This window comes from Symphalangus syndactylus, chromosome 13, assembly GCF_028878055.3.
Source record: "Symphalangus syndactylus isolate Jambi chromosome 13, NHGRI_mSymSyn1-v2.1_pri, whole genome shotgun sequence".
In the NCBI taxonomy this organism is placed as follows: domain Eukaryota; kingdom Metazoa; phylum Chordata; class Mammalia; order Primates; family Hylobatidae; genus Symphalangus; species Symphalangus syndactylus.
The window spans coordinates 72,422,881-72,439,985 of record NC_072435.2 but is presented as its reverse complement, the minus strand read 5'-3'; the positions used below and the strand labels follow the sequence as shown (position 1 = coordinate 72,439,985).

The 17,105-nt window shown below is 41.8% G+C and overlaps 1 protein-coding gene across 4 annotated transcripts in view; it reads left to right on the top strand.

Annotated features, from left to right (window-relative positions):
- Positions 1–5,704: 5,704 nt before the first annotated feature.
- The window catches only part of E2F7 (E2F transcription factor 7), a 45,406-nt gene continuing 34,005 nt past the window's right edge, over positions 5,705–17,105 (top strand). The window contains exons 1-3 of one of the 4 annotated variants that reach the window (XM_055236277.2): positions 5,705–5,898; positions 6,607–6,699; positions 15,649–15,924. In XM_055236277.2, the coding sequence (XP_055092252.1) occupies positions 6,607–6,699; positions 15,649–15,924 (369 nt within the window). In that variant the 5' untranslated portion in view covers positions 5,705–5,898. Of the gene's footprint in view, positions 5,899–6,606; positions 6,700–11,082; positions 11,132–15,648; positions 15,925–17,105 lie in introns of those variants that run through there. The other 3 variants (XM_055236276.2, XM_063615084.1, XM_063615085.1) reach the window with 3 other exon arrangements.

Here is a 17,105-nt window from a genome sequence, read left to right as displayed (position 1 = left end):
TGCATACCAAATACACTATATTCATTCAGCGAGGATGCAAATCACGTGACTATTTTAAGAACACCAACCTTGCTCCACGGTGCTAACAATTACAAGGAGTCTAAAACTTAAATAATGAATTCCCTCTATTCCCTATGGGACATTTGATCACAGCTGAGGCACCTCCCTTTAAACAGCTGGACATCTGGATGTCATTTGAGATGGGAGCCATAAATGCCCTTTGGCCTTATTTTCTTTTATTGTGGCTAAGGTCATGAGCAGGAACCAATCACTTTGGTTTCTCATATTCTCCTCACATTGCTTATAGTTGCTCCAAGAATAGATTTTTTGCCTTCTCTGAAGTTGTTATCAAACATAGAAGCAAATGCATCACATTCTCAGACCCACAAATGGCTGAAGACTAAAGTGCATTTTAAATGGCAAGACTCAGTTTAAGAACTGTTGAACGGGTTCATGCAAAGAAACTTGAGAACTGCCAGGATGTGAAGCCAAGATCCCTGTTACCTTTGTGGTGAAAAATCAGTTACCAATTCCTTTCTGTGGCTGCACTTTTGAGAACAGATGTCACACCTAGATGACTGCGCTTGCAGTAGTGGGAGAACAGGAAAGTATGTGAGGAGGCTGATACTTCAAACAAACAACTCACACTATCTTGCCCTAGAGCTGACTGACATGAATTGTACTTTACTACAGTATATTCTTTCTGTAAGATGTGATAAATCTCTTTTTTTCTGTAAAGTGTGATTAATCTTGGGATTTGAAACCCCAAAAGGGTAAAAGACTATTCACAGGTTTGAGAAGTGGTGGAGATTTTTGCAGAGAGGAATGTCAGACATAATCTGTGTACATCCTTCTGAGCACAGCCTTTGTTACTCACTCTTCCATTACAGCTCCACCCTGCTCATCAGATTTCTCATTTACAGCCTCAACTCCTTCCAAAAACCAGTGACATTGCCACAAACCAGCGAGATGCAGCCCCTTGAAACTTCTGTGCCTACTCTGGAGGGCAGCACACCTGTCCAGCTCTTCCTGTCCTCACTGATGGGACGTGAGGATCCATTTCTGAAATCACTGCATCAGAAGCATCCCAAAGACTCAATGAAAGAAGGGTACAACTAGCAAGATGCTAAGGAACAACACACTAAGCACTTAAAAAATACTTGATACCCAAGGCCGATTCCAGATCAAGTAAATTAGAAATCTCTAGGTGTGGGGTTCAGCTGCTGGTATTTTTTTAAATCTCCCCCAAGTGACTATAAAGAATAGACAAGGTTGAGAACCACAAGATTAGCACAATACAGAAATGTAGGGAGAGCTGCCATGTAGGTAACACTATACTGTTTCAAAGTCAATGATGTCTCAGGCAGAAATTATTGAGGTAGAGTCATAAGATACTCCAATTGGCACAAAACCTGGTGCAGTAGTTTTAAAATATGTTGAAGAAAAAAACAAACAACCCCATCAAAAAGTGGGCAAAGGATATGAACAGACACTTCTCAAAAGAAGACATTTATGCAGCCAACAGACATATGAAAAAATGCTCCTTATCACTGGTCATTAGATAAATGCAAATAAAAACCATAATGAGATACCATCTCATGCCAGTTAGAATGGTGATCATTAAAAAGTCAGGAAACAACAGATGCTGGTGAGGATATGGAGAAATAGGAATGCTTTTACACTGTTAGTGGGAGTGTAAATTAGTTCAACCATTGTAGAAGACAGTGTGGCAATTCCTCAAGGATCTAGAACCAGAAATACCATTTGACCCAGCAATCCCATTACTGGGGTATATACCCAAAGGATTATAAATCATTCTACTATAAAGACACATGAACAGGTTTATTGCAGCACTGTTCACAATAGCAGAGACTTGGAACCAACCCATATGCCCATCAATGATAGACTGGATAAAGAAAATGTGGCACTTATACACTTTGGAATACTATGGAGCCATAAAAAAGGATGAGTTCATGTCCTTTGCTGGGACATAGATGAAGCTGGAAATCATCATTCTCAGCAAACTAATACAAGAACAGAAAACTAAACACCACATGTTCTCACTCATGAGTGGGAGTTGAACAATGAAAACACATGGACATAGGCAGGGGGACATCACATGCTGGGGCCTGTCATGGGGTAGGGGGCAAGGGAAGGCGTAGGGGTAGCAAGGGGAGGGGCAGCATTAGCAGAAATAGCTAATGTAGATGACCAGCTGATGGGTGCAGCAAACCACATGGCACATGTATACCTATGTAACAAACACGCACATTCTGCACATGTACCCCAGAACTTATTATATATATGTATGTATATATATATATACACATATATATACATATATACACGTATATATACGTGTATATATATACATATATATACATATATACACGTATATATACGTGTATATATGTATATATATACATATATACACGTATATATACGTATATATATACGTGTATATATATACGTATATATATATGGAGAGAGAGAGAGACAGGGAGAAATATGGCCCCATTGAGAGTGAGATATATGTCTTCTCCCCTTGAATATGGGTGGATTTTTTACTGCTTCCTCCCAAAAACTGTAGTGGAATTGATGCTATCAGATCTTACGCTACATCACAAAAGGTGATACTATTTCCACTTTGCTACATGACAAATTCATTTTGGATCCCAGGAGCCACCCTGGAAGAAGTCCAACTACCTTGAGCTACCAGGATATCTAGACTAGGCCATATGGAGAGGTCACATGTCAAGACTCTTCTTGATACTCCAGCCTAGTTCCCAGCCAACATCAGTGTCAACTGAATTACCGAGAGATTAACAGGTTATGTATGCATTCTGGGACTTAAAAACATCAATATAAATAAATGTGTTGGAATAAAGTCTCTGAATTTGTCCATCAAACATTTATTTTTCAGTTTTCCTCCAAATCTAAGATAACTCCTATAATCAATGAAATTATAAGTGCCTGAAGTGATGTATCCAACTGAGTTTTTTTTGTAACTTGAATAGAAATTACATTTGTATCAAAATAGAAAAAGTACTTTTACTCTAAAAATGCTAGGAAAAGTTCTGTACCATGAAACTGTCTAACCTCAAAGAAACCATCATTAGTATTTTGAAATATCAGAGAAATGAATGGACTTTAATAATTTGAATGTTGGTCTAGAAGGCTGAATGGTGGGCCCCAAAAAGGTGTTTCCATGTCCTAATCCCCAGAACCCATGAAGGAACGTTACTCTGGAAAGAGGATCTTCCCAGATGCAACTAAATTGAAGATCTCAAGATGAGATCATCCTGGACTATCCAGGTGGGACCTAAATTCATTGACAGGTGTCCTCATAGTAGACACACAGGAGAGACTTAACAGACAAAAGAGAAAGCAACTTAACCATGGAGGTAGAAATTGGAGTGAGGCTGCCACATGTCAAGGATTGTTAACAGCCACCAGAAACTGGAAGAGGAAAAGGACAAGAGCCCCAGAGGGAGTGTGGCGCTGGGAACACCTTAACTTTCCAGAACTGTGAGAGACTAAATCTCTGTCCTTATAAGCCAGTTGTGGTAATTTGTTACAACAGCCATAGAAAATGAATACCATTGGGAAAAGTATTTCCTTATCTAAACTTCTGCTTCCACCTATGTGCAAAATTTAATAAGTTGCAATTTTTTATTGTTTAAACTTCTCATTAGGTTTCTACCTACAAAAGAGATTTCAGTTCAAAATGTTATTCCTATAAAAAATGTCAGATTTTTATTAATATTGTTTCTTTTGTTTAATGTTTTGCACAATTTTCTCTTTTCAATGTATGACCTAGAAGTGATTTTTTTTTTTTTAGGCTGTCTTTACCAGCAATCTAGAGTACAAAGTGAAGGACTTGATTGAGCATTCTGAATTCTGCTGAGAATTCACTTGAAATACATGTATTTGAGGCCGGGCACGGTGTCTCACACCTGTAATCCCAGCACTTTGGGAGGCCAAGGCAGGCAGGCAGATCACCTGAGGTCAGGAGTTCGAGACCAGCCTGGCCAACACAGCGAAACCCCATCTCTAGTAAAAATACAAAAATTAGCTGGGCGTGGTGGCGCACCGCTGTAGTCCCAGCTACTCAGGAGGCTGGGGCAGAGAATCGCCTGAACCCAGGAGGTGGAGGTTTCAGTGAGCCGAGATTGTGCCACTACACTCCAGCCTGGGTGACAGTGCAAGACTTGTCTCCAAAAATAAAATAAAATAAATAAATAAAAATATTTGGAGGGTAAGTGGTGAAGAATGGAGCCTTGGTATAGAAAGGAAAATGATACCTTTGCTATAAAGTATATGGGGGGTAGGGAAATGTCTGTACATTTAAGAATGTCTGATGCTTTAAGAAGGCTGTCTCACATTTCAGTTGAGGGATATCCTACAAAATACTTGACTAATACTATTCAAAAATGTCCAGGTATCAAAAACGAGGAAAGTATGAGAAACTGTCATAGCCAAGAGGAGCCTACAGAGACATGGGAACTAAAGGTAATGTGGTATCCTGAACAGAAAGAAGGGACATTAGGAAAAAATTAAGTAAATCTGAATAAAGTAATGACTTGAGCTCAGAAGAATGTACCAATATTAGTTCATTAATTTCAAAAAATATTCTATACTAACACAAAATGTTAATAGTGAATGAAATTGGGTGCTGAATATATGGGAATTCTTGGTACTATCTCAATTTTTCTGTAAATTGAAAACTTCTAAACAATAAAGTCTATTTTGTAAAAAGTCTATCTCTACCAACATTCATATTTTAAACGAGAAACTGTAGGATGAAAGAAGTGAAACATTTAATATAGATCAGTGGTGTTGACGAAATTTCCTAGACTGTCTCCCAGAATGCTAGTCCCTATTGCAAAGAACTACGTTTTTATATAAAGCTTTTTCCCTCCTAATTATTTGCAATGTGCCGAAAAGGAAACACCAAAAAATATTTCCGGATTTGCCATACACACACACACACACACACACACACACACACACACACACACACACACAAAGTTAGCAAAACTTCTGGTTTGGCTTCCAGTCTCGTCTCCAGGGCTAACTGGCGTGCCATCTGCTCGCGGCAGAGGGGTAACCATGGTTCATGTGTCACACCAGCGTGCGGTGTTAGGAAGTTTGCCCCGGCAAGTCTGGACAACTCCGCTTCCGCACAGGTTGCTGAGGGCGGGCGGGGATGGCGGCGGCAGCAGCATCCAGAGGGTGTAGATCGTTCTTCCAAACCCCATCTGCTTTCCTCTCCTCTGGCTGTGCCCGGGGTCCCCGGGCGCGGCAAGCCGCGGGGACGTGCGCGGGTCTTCTATGCATAACAAAAGAGCCCTCCTCCTCCTCCTCCTCTTCTTTCTCCCGCCGCCCCGCGCCGCCCCCACCTTGGCTTCCCGCGGCCGCCCGGGCCCGCGTCCCCAGCAGGAATTGGCTCCCGGGCCCGAGGTTTCCAGGTACCCGGAAGGGGGAGGGGGCCGAGGCGGCAACAATTGGGCGGGTGAGGGCAAAACGCGCGGCTCGGAGCGCCAAGACTCCGAGGGGCGGTGAGACCGGGCCGTGCCGCCGCACGATTGGCCGGGGCCGCCCCGCCGGCCGCCGCTGATTGGTGGATTCTCAAATTCGGTCTCAAGGCGCCAGAGGAGGTGTTTTAGCGGGGACTACGATCCAGGCTGGAGTCGCGCTCGGCCGGTCTGAGCGCTGGCGCTACCCGGACGCCACGGGGTCCCCGCCAGCCCAGTGCACTCGGCGCGGGGATCTGCGCGCCTCGCTCTCCCTTCCCGATGCCGCCGACCGGCTGCTGATCGCCGCACCACCTTCCCTCATCCGCTTGGGTCCGTGGAGGTCCCTGCAGAGGCAGGAAGCCTCCTTCGGAAAGCAGGGGTAAGCGTGCGGCCCCAGCGCCGGTGGGGAGGCGGGAATTGGGATACGGGCACCCTCCCGCCCCGGTTGCCAGCCTGCCACTCCTCACGTCCCCCGGCTGGCGAGGGCTCGAGGTGTTTCTGCCGGGAAACCCGGTGCGCAGAGGGTGTGCCGGGTGCAGCTCTCCCTCCGGCCCGGCAGTAGAGGGAATTTGCCCTTCCCCACAACTTGGGGCTTTCATTGGAGGAGTTTATTTGGGGGATCTGCTTGGAGGCCTGGGAAGGGGCTGCGCTCAGCGCTGAGTGGGTTTGGTCTAGCGATCGGGTTTCCTTCCCCCGATTCAAAACCCCTCAAAGCCGAATTCCTCTCAGTTCTTTGCGCCAAAATTAACTGACCTGGAAGACCCTGTACTTTCTGACAGATTTGCCCAACACCCTTCCGACTTGGTAACTTTATTTTGCCATCTAGCTTTTCATAAGGAGCTACTATTTTTGTAGATTTTTTTTCTTCCCAGATTTTCAGTATTACTAAGCACACTTTAGGTGTTTGAGTTTGTTCGTGTGAGTTTTAGAAAGCTGAGGGTGGCTACAACTCCTGTAAATGCCCAGGATGTGCTTAGGGAAGAGGGAATTTCATATTGACAAACAAGTAACACATATGTAGATATTTTTGTTTGAGGAAAAAATACCTAATTGCAAAATCATTTTCTAGTGTAATTGTGCATTACAGATGGAGGTAAATTGTTTAACACTAAAAGACCTGATCAGCCCCAGGCAGCCCAGACTAGATTTTGCAGTTGAAGATGGGGAAAATGCGCAAAAGGTAAGCAAACATAAACACCTTAGTTTCTAACATATTAAGGATGGTGATGATGAATTCAATTAAGTGTTCCAACATGCCATTTGTATTTGTATTTAAGCATAATAATTAATATTGATAACCATTATAGAAACATTCTTTTTTAAAAATAGAGCCATCCAAGCCATTATTGTTGCAATTCTACTCCCAGATATAGTGGGAAAAACAGGCAAGGTTACATGTAATGTTGTAACCAATTTATATAAGTCAAAAATATGCTGGCTACAGCAATCAAAGTTTATAATACAGTTGTCAAGGGTGGTGTAGCTAATGCTCTGTAGGAATGCTAAGCCTCAGTTCCCAGGAAAAGACCTTTGCAGGCATAAATGCTGGATTATTAAAGTGCTGTGAAATGTCTTCATACCAATGAACTAGCTCCCAGAGACTGTTCCATTCACCCAAGAATAGACTTGTGCCTACTATATAGGGAGATAAAGTGGCTGAACTCATCAGTATATTCTGAATATTTTACCATACTGTTGCTAGTTTTGCACTGAGCCATTACCTTACATTTTGCACCCCTTGTGATTTGTAAGACCAAGGTGTTGTTTTCAAGAAACATTACAAAGTAAACTGGCCATAACAATGTCTAAACTATCTGAGCATTTTTAGGCAGAGGCAAATAGAAATAACAAACCAAGTTTTAGAAACTTTGAATATAAATCTGTGAGTAGCAACTTGGGCACTGAACTTCTCTGAGCTCCTGGTCTTATTTTTAGGCTTAGCATCAACAGTGAAAATCCTTGGTTGCAAAGCAACCCAGGCTCATATGAGCCTTTGAAGAATACTTGATAATTGCTAATTTAGGATAGATGCGAAATTGTATGCTCCCCCATCTAGGGATTTTTTTTTTTTGTCCAGCATTTTTATTTATTTTTATTAGGTAAAGAAATACGGTAGTCCCCCTTATGCACAGGGAATGTGTTCCAAGACCTGCAGTGAGTACCTGAAACTGTGGATAATAGTGAACCGGATTGCCATTAGTTGGAACACATTTCTGTTTATTCTGTTTATGTTTTCCACCCCCAAATTTAGTGCCTTTTCCATCTTAACTAAGCACTTATGTACCATGGCTATAACTTTTGCAGTTTGGGGTATGACAGCAAAACTAGCATAAATTTCTCATTCATTCTTTATAATTTCACAGATAGGAGACTAATTCTTACAGTAGATCTTAGCAATTTCGGAGTACGATTTTTTTTCTTTCCTTAAGTCAAGAATGTTCACCTTTTCACTTAAAAGAAGCACTTTATGGCTTCCCTTTGGCATATCCAAATTGCCAGCATCACTACTGTTGTGCTTTGGAGCCATTATAAAGTCAAATAAGAGTTACTCGAACATGAGCACTGCAATACCGTGACAGCCAGCCTGATAACACAGTGGCTGCTCGAGCAGGTAGTATCTATAGTGCAAATACGCTGGACAAAGGGGTGAGTCACATCCGAAGCAGGACGGAGCAGGATGACGTGAGATTTCATTACACAGAACTGCACACAATCTAAAACTCATGAATTGTTTATTTCTGGAATTTTCCATGTGATATTTTTGGACTGCAGTTGACCACTGGAAGTGAAACCACAGATAAAGCGAAGATTACTTAAAGTGGCCTTTTTTTTTTTAATCATCTAAGTCATGAGGGTGGAAATGCCCAGACTTAAAGTATATATTCAGAGTTTTGGTTTTGAGAGTTTTAGAGCAAAACTTTGTTTTCCTTTCCAATTTGGATGGTTCAGCCTTGAAAAAATATATATCCATACATTTATATAATGTCTAAGTCAGTGCTTTACTTCTCTTCCTCTAGGTCAATGACTTTTATCAAGTACCTTCAATAAGGACCCTTCTCTAGCATCAGCAAGTGCTACTGTGTCCAGTTGAGCTTTCACATTCTAATGTGTGTGGGGAAAAAAAACTCAAGTGACTTAAAGAGATTGGGAAAGCAGTGAAAATGTTTGAAATAGCATTTATGAGCAGGGATTATGTCAACTCAAATAGAAGGCAAGAGATGAGAACAGGGTGCTTCCATGGAGTTACTAGGAGGGGCTTCTGTCTGTCTTTTTCATGCTGCTATGAAGTAAAGGAAGGATGCTTTCTAGGAATAATGAAAACATGGGGTTTAAGAGCCAAGGGGTCCTGGGTTTGATTTCCTACTTTGCCATTTATTAGCTATGTGACCTAAAACAAATATACTTAGAAAGTCTTTCAACAAATATTTTTGTTCCAGATGCTGGGGATATGGTGATTTAATGAGTTTCCTAATCTCCCTAAATCCATTTTTTTCTTCCATAAATTGGAATCAATATATATAATACTCCCCACATTGAGTTTTTGTAAAGAACCCATAGGCACATAGTCTTCACACTGTTTTGAATCAGACTGATAGCCTAAAGATGAGCATGATGTCCACCCTGCCCTCAGTTACCAGGGAGACTTTCAGGGGCCCAGATGTAAAACTATACTGTGATTTGGTAAGTGCTACACTAGGAATAGGAACAAATTACCTGGGCAGAAAGAAGAGGAGGAAATAAATTCATGGGAAGTTCAGAGAGAGTTAAAAAGCTTCACAGAGGAAGGAACATTTGGGCTAAGCCTTAGTGGATGAGGAAGCTCAACCTACAAGAAAGCAAGAGTGAATGAGATGGACATTTTAGGCAGAAGTAACAGCATGAGGTGTGAGCATTCAAAAAAATGTTCAAGAAATCAAGAGTCGCTCTAAGCTAGTGGTGCTGAGTTGTTCCTTCTTGGAATCTCTCTGGGGAATACCTGGAGTGGTGTCTTGCTGGATCTGCGGTCATTTAGAGGATTTCTTTCTTGGCCATTTGCCCATTGGTCAAGGTCTATATGTACTGTATTATGCATGCATCTTCTTACCAGTCATGGAGAAACTTTTCTTTAAAACATAAAGGAGTTTCCAACTTCATTACCCAAAGTTACTTTGCCTCTTACCTGTTTACAATGCACTTGAGACAACAAAAGTGGAAAACAGTCTGGGCCGAAGAGGCTAGGAGAGCTTTGTGAAGGAGCTAGCACTGGAGCTATGGCTGGAAGGAAGGAATACTGAGTCTCAGGCAAGTAGAGAAGAGGGGAGTTAGTGAAGAAGTAGCAATGAGCATGGCATATTTGGAGACAACGCCCAAACTTAATGGGCATGGGTGTTCTTTGAAGGTCATTCATCTCTCTTGGGAGTGGGTGAGAAAGGTGAGTTCAGTTTGGAATATATTTGTACCTGTGTGATTTATAGGTAAATAAATATGTGCAAAAAGCAGCAGGTGGTCTGATTTTGGAATTCATGAAAGGTCGTAATCAGGTCCGAACAGGAATTGTCAGCATACAGGTTGATTTTAAAGCTGTATACGTGAGAGTGGCAAATAATGAGAGAGCGGCAGAGGGTTGTCTGTGGACTCTTGCGGTTTGGTTTGTAAGAGTGAAAATAGAAGGAGGCTGAGAAGGCACAATCAGAAGTATAAGAAGAACCAGGAGAGAAAGACACAGTGGTATCTCACAAGTTAAGGGCTGAGAGTTCTGTAGAACAAAGAATAGTCAACAGTCTTAACTGCTGCAGTGAGGTCAAGTAAGATATTTTGCCATTGACTTGATCTGGCAACTGAGAGGTGATCTGGCAACTGATAGGCTATCAGTCTGATTCAAAACAGTGTGAAGACTATGTGCCTATGGGTGCTTTACAAAAATTCAATGTGGGGAGTATTATGTATTGATTCCAATTTATGGAAGAAAAAAATGGATTTAGGGAGATTAGGAAACTCATTAAATCACCATATCCCCAGCATCTGGAACAAAAATATTTGTTGAAAATAAAAGTGCAGTGGATCAGAACAGACTGGTAGTTTGAGGGACCCCTAGGAGGTAGGCAGAGGAAACCCTCAGTGTGGATTGCTTCTAGAAAGTGTGCTCTGGAAAGGAGAGTTGTTGGTCCATAGCTAGAAGGAGACACTTTCTAACATGTAGTTGTTGCAATGAGACTTAAATAGTAGACAGAATTTCAACAGGCAAAGCCAGTGGCATTAAAGAGGAAGTGGTGGTGTGAGCACCAGCTTAGCTGTGATAAAGTGCAGGGCAGGTTTGAGTAGCAGGGGGACTGTTTGGGCAGAATGTGGGATGTGCATGAGAGGGGACTGAAAAAGAAGTTGGCTAAATATGGCCCAGAGCTAATATATACACTTGACTGTGTATATTGTTTGAGATAACATGATGAAAGCTGTATCAGACACAGAAGCAGGACTAGAACCAAGACAACGAAGACCTTTCTATGGCAGCATAAACTAGTTTACCTATAGTCAGTGTGCTGGTGTTATTAGTAATAATAATGAACATCTGTATAACACTTCACAGATGACAGAGTGCTTTTACCTTCTGAGCTCATCATCACAGCAACTCTATGGTAGGTAAGCCAAGGTATATTACCTCTATTTACATATGAGAACTAGAGGGCCATTTCACAGGACACTCTAATGGAGGGAGTGATTTCCAGGGTGTTGCAGGTTAGATTTCCTGAAGCAGATCTTACCCAGAGGTTAAGTGTGCAGGAGGTTTATTAGGAAGTACTCTTGGGATCAATGCCTAGGGAAGGGACAGGAAGGCATGGAATTGGACAGAAGGATAAGTGGAGCTGCAATACAGTCACAGTGGAAGTTACCCTCTGGGGAGTTCTAGGGCAGCCATCAGAGGAGTCCAGAGTTGGGGCAAGGAGGCCTGGCTTTTTTTTTTTTTTTGGAGACAGAATCTCCCTCTGTCACCCAGGCTGGAGTGCAATGGCGTGATCTCGGCTCACTGCAAGCTCTGCCTCCTGGGTTCACGCTATTCTCCTGCCTCAGCCCCCAGAGTCGCTGGAGCTGGGACTACAGGTGCCCGCCACCACGCCCGGCTAATTTTTGTTTTTGTAATTTTAGTAGACATGGGGTTTCACCGTGTTAGCCAGGATGGTCTCGATCTCCTGACCTCGTGATCTGCCCACCTTGGCCTCTCAGAGTCCTGGCTTTTATATGTCTGTGCTACTTCTACCAGCCAGTGAGTACAGGAGAGGCTTCCCAGGAAGTGGTGTGACCTTGGACAAGTCAGCCGTCTTCAGCCAAAGCAGTCCAGTTATGGGATGACTCTTGGCATTACTTCCAGCAGCTGGGGAATGAGTCATGTCTGAAGAGATCAGGGTGCATCCCAGCATCCACTCCACAGCTAGGCAGCCTTGCTAGAAAACCTTGGAGATAGACACTTTCATCTAAATTCCTCATTTTATACATAGGGAAATCTGGGCCCAGACAGAACCAACAGTTGTCCGGGATAAAAAAGATACAAACAGCTGGGACACAAATCAGGTTTCCATTGCAGTGCCCTTTCCACAGCCGTATATGCTGTCAGCATAGCAGGAAAGACAAATGGAGCAAGGTGTGACTAGATTGCAATTGACTTTCTGTCCACCTGAGACCTTAGAAAACAATTGGCTTGGCATTTTTTTTCTCTTGATGTAGAGGTGTAATTCAATCATAACCTACCACATGACCTAGATCCCCTCCTACTTTGAGTATTCAGTAAACTACAGTGAAAATATATCAAAGTATATGAAGAAATAATCCATTCTCAATTGCTCCCTCGCTAGAGAAAAAGTAACTCTGTTGGAAGCAATGGAGAAGGCGTGTAAATCTCTGTCCACCTAGCATGCCTGGACCACACCCTCCACCATGAGGATATCTTTTGGAATAACTCATAAAAGCACCGTGTTCTTTGAGTACCTGCAGTGGGCAAGGCATTGTGCCAAAAATTGTGATGAACAAGATATGTGGAACTTGCTTCTTGACCTTTTCAAGGGCACAGTCTTGTTATTGAGACAAGACACACATCCTGGAAGTTAAATAGCAATATGATGTGCTGTAGTATATTTAGCTCGAAATGCCAGAGTGAATGGTGATAAAGAATAGAAAAGAGGGAAAAGATAATAGCTAAGTTTTATCGAGCGCTCCCTATATGCCAGGAACTAATCTCATAACCCTTGAGATTGGTATTTTTATGAACTTCATTTTCGGTTGAGAGAAAAAAAGTATAGTGAGGTACAGGAACTTGCCACACTCACCCCTGCTGTTAAGTAGCAGGGGTAGGTTAGCTGGTCCTGCATCCTGCATATATAACTATTTCCCCATGCTGCCTCTCCCTAGGTGCTAGTGGGGATCAGTGGCCTGCTGGGTACCTTTGGTTGGAGCTGTGAAAAAGATAACTTCCTCCCAGTTTGTACCCAGGACACAAGCTCATTTTTATTGTATTTTATTTTTTTTTTGAGATGGAGTCTCGCTGTCGCCCAGGCTGGAGTGCAGTGGCACGATCTCGGCTCACTGCAAGCTCCGCCTCCCAGGTTCACGCCATTCTCCTGCCTCAGCCTCCCGAGTAGCTGGGACTATAGGCGCCCGCCACCACGCTTGGCTAATTTTTTTTTCTATTTTTAGTAGAGGCGGGGTTTCACCATGTTAGCCAGGATGGTCTCGATCTCCTGACCTCGTGATCCGCCCGCCTCGGCCTCCCAAAGTGCTGGGATTACAGGCGTGAGCCACCGCGCCCGGCCGAGCTCATTTTTAGATGCAGAATTTCAGAAAGTTCTGCCTTCAGCTATTTCTTGCATACCAATGATTTTACACTGAATGAGGTCATAGGTGACCTCAGGCAAGTTATTTGACTTCTCTGTGCCTCAGTTTCTTCATCTGTACAACGGAAAAATATTAGTGCCTATGTCACAGGATTGGATGAGGAGTCAATACGTGCAAAATGCATGAAACAGAGCGTGGCACATAGTAAACAGTAATTTCCCTTGAGAATTCACCTGTAGATGCCTTTATCAGACTAGCACGCTAACAAGGACTTGTTAAAAGAGGCGGGTAGATGCAGCATTCCGGGTCGGGTACTTACTGTAGTATGAGAAATTGCGACTTCCACTGACTCCTCTCCTTCCTCTTATACTAGGACCGAATGTTGCCATGGCTAGCATGCAGCTTCTGCTGATACAAGGAGCAAGAGTTGCCTTGCCTACACAAACTCCAGTTTCTCCCAATATTTTACCTCTTCACATGTTGCTCATTTATAGGAAAACACTTACTGTAAACCCCTGCTCAACCAAAATCGAAGCATTCAGTAGCTATATGGAGTGTACAGGGAAGAAGTGACAGAGAACTCATCTACCTTTATAATTATATGAGACACTATTGACTGGAAAGGAATACTACAGAAAGAGGAGAATCTTTCTGTTTTTGAATATTGAATTATCGAATTCTCATATTGAATTTTTGAAACTTTTTTAGGGGAAAGATATGTTTTAATTACTTGTTGGTTCCAAAGGTGGATTCTATATACTTAGTCCTTTTTTACAATGCGCCCATCATTAATCTTTTCTTAGAATTATTTAAGACAGTCTACCTCAACAGGTGGTCTGGAGGCAGATGCTATTCCACAAACTATCACCAGGGTGCAAAAAATTAAGAACGGAACTTGGGAGTTAAGCACCTAAAAACCTCAGTAGTCTAGGTGTGGTGGCTCATGCCTGTAATCCTAGCACTTTGAGAGGCCAAGATGAGATGATTACTTGAAGCCAGGAGTTTGAGATGAGCCTTGGTAACATAGTGAGACCCCGATGTCTAAAAAAATTAAAAAAGGCCAGGCGTGATGTCTCATGCCTGTAATTCTAGGACTTTGGGAGGCTGAGGCAGGAGAATCACTTGAAGCCAGAAGTTCAAGACCAGCCTGGGCAACATGGCAAGACCCCATCTCCACACAAAATTTTAAAAATTAGCTGGGTGCAGGGGTGTGCACTGGAAATGGTGTGCACACCACTGTAGTATGCACACCACTGGAAATCCTAGCACTTTGGGAGGCTGAGGTGGGAAGATCACTGGAGCCCAGGAGTTTGAGGCTGCAATTAGCTGTGATCATGCCATTGCCCTCCAGCCTGGGTGACAGAGTGAGACCCTATCTCCAAAAAGTAAAATATAAGTATTTGGGTGTAGTGGTGCATGTCTGTGGTCCCAGCTACTTGGGAGGCTAAGGCGAGAGGATTGCACATGCCCAGGAGTTTGAGGCTATAGTGAATTATGATCACACCACTGTACTCAGGCTGGGCAACAGAGTGAGACCCTATCTTTAAAAAAAAAAAAAAAAAAAAAGGAAGAAAAATAAACCTCAGTAGCAATTCAGTATTGCCACCATATGATTATGATTAGCTTATGATTAGTGGTCTCTTCTTGTTGAAGAAGCTGTGGGTCAGTCTGAGTGACAAACTCAAATGGCAAATCACATCTGGTGGGAGTTGTGTTGCATATTAGTCCTATGAAGTAAGGTCACATATCAGTTTGCAGTTTAGAAATCTAAAAAAACGTGTCCTTTACCATGGGTAGTTTGAGATGCACTGCTCTAGGAGAATGACATTAGAGAGCTCTCTAGGTTGGCTTAAAATGTAGGATTTTGTTGGATGCTCTTCCATTAACTGGTCCTGCTACTAAGTGCTGTATTAGCACTGGTACACATTGAACTACAGAAGCATTGTTGCTCTTCACTAGTTGATGCAAACTTGTAAGTAGTGTTTTAAAAAAGATGACACTTAGAAACAATATGGACTCAACCCACATTGGCCCTCATAGTCCTCGTCTGTTGTAAACATGCAACAGTAACAGATACGTTGTGATTTCTCTTACAGAGATACCATGAAAGATAGGTGTAAAAGGAGTAGCAGAGTATAATCTACTTCTCATTGGAGCCACTATTCTTTTCCCATGACTACTTTTCGTTAGTCCTATCCTGATACTTTTCAGCCCTAAACATACGGTCCTATTTGTATTTTCAAGTCTTAGTGAATATTGGGAACAAAGTGTACTCTTAGCTGTTACCTGCCCTTTCTCATTCTTGCTAAAAGTCTCTTTTTTAAAATAGGAAAATATATTTGTTGATCGATCAAGGATGGCCCCGAAGACTCCAATAAAAAATGAACCAATTGATTTATCAAAGCAAAAAAAATTTACTCCAGAAAGAAATCCCATTACTCCAGTTAAGCTTGTTGACAGACAGCAAGCGGAACCATGGACACCCACAGCTAACCTGAAGATGCTCATTAGTGCTGCCAGCCCAGATATAAGGGACCGGGAGAAGAAAAAGGGACTATTCCGACCCATTGAAAACAAGGACGATGCATTTACAGATTCTCTACAGGTAAACAGACTGTGCTCCTCAGGGATTTTTTAGAACTTAAACAATTTTACTTGATTATTAAAAAGTCACAGAACTGTCAACTTGTCAGCTCCTAATGAGCCAAAAGCAGTGGCAAACTGAGTATCTTTTGATTTATAGTAGAATTCTCATTCTATCTTATTTTTCATAATGAATGCTTTCTTTTCTGTATGATACTCCCTGGACCAGGGCTCATTTAAAAAAGATAAATTATTTTAAAGTAATGATATTTAATCATTTTTATTTAATGAAGGAATTTGGATTTTTTAAATGCTGCTGTGAATTTTAATTTTGCCCAGATTTTAGGGATAATATTAATGTAAATATTTTTTATTTAGGAAATTCCATTATTCTTATATATGTTCAGTTTGTTAGTTTGGGGCTTTAGTGAAGTTAAGCCATCTTTAAATTACCTGTTCTGTGGGGAACCAGTGCTGTTGAATAAGCAGCTGTCTAGACTTTGTTAAAAAAAAAAAAAAGGTTAATTATTTTCACTTCCCATCAAGCTTTTTCTCAGACTTGCTAAGAAAAGTTTTGCAGATTTCAGTATTCTTAGCCATTTTTCTCTTTTTGGCGGATTTTTCAAGCTATAAAAATTGCCAAAATGAAGAAATTGGGAAGAGAGAAAAAAGATGTCTCGAATTACAACTTGAAATTCATAGAACAAAATGAATTTAATCTGTTATATATCTTGCAGTGGTAGATTAGTGGTAGTAGTAAGAGATTCTTTCATGTAACTAAATACAAATCACACAGTAGTTCCTATGTGCTTGAAGCCAGAGGAATTTCACAATTCATTTTTTTAAGTCTGGGCTGTTCTTTGGCTTCCTTTCCGTTTCATATTTGATGTGGAACACACAAGGAGCTGGTCTAAGGCCTTAGGTTCAAATCACTAGCTGGGTGAGTGGGGATATCACTCAGGATCTCTGCATCTCAATTTACTCGCCTGTAAAATGAGGGTTGTAGTACCTGTCCTGGTTTTATTGGGGTTCTAAAAACTAAATAAGATTAAATGTGCCTTTTATTGTCAAAGGCATATAAGTATTAGATTTTTTCTAATTTTTTTGACAAAAATATAGCAAAGTGAAAATCAGCCAATGGGAATCGTTAGTGACCTCTTTCACAAGGTAACATTGTTGATCTCTTACTTTGGTAGAACTAGT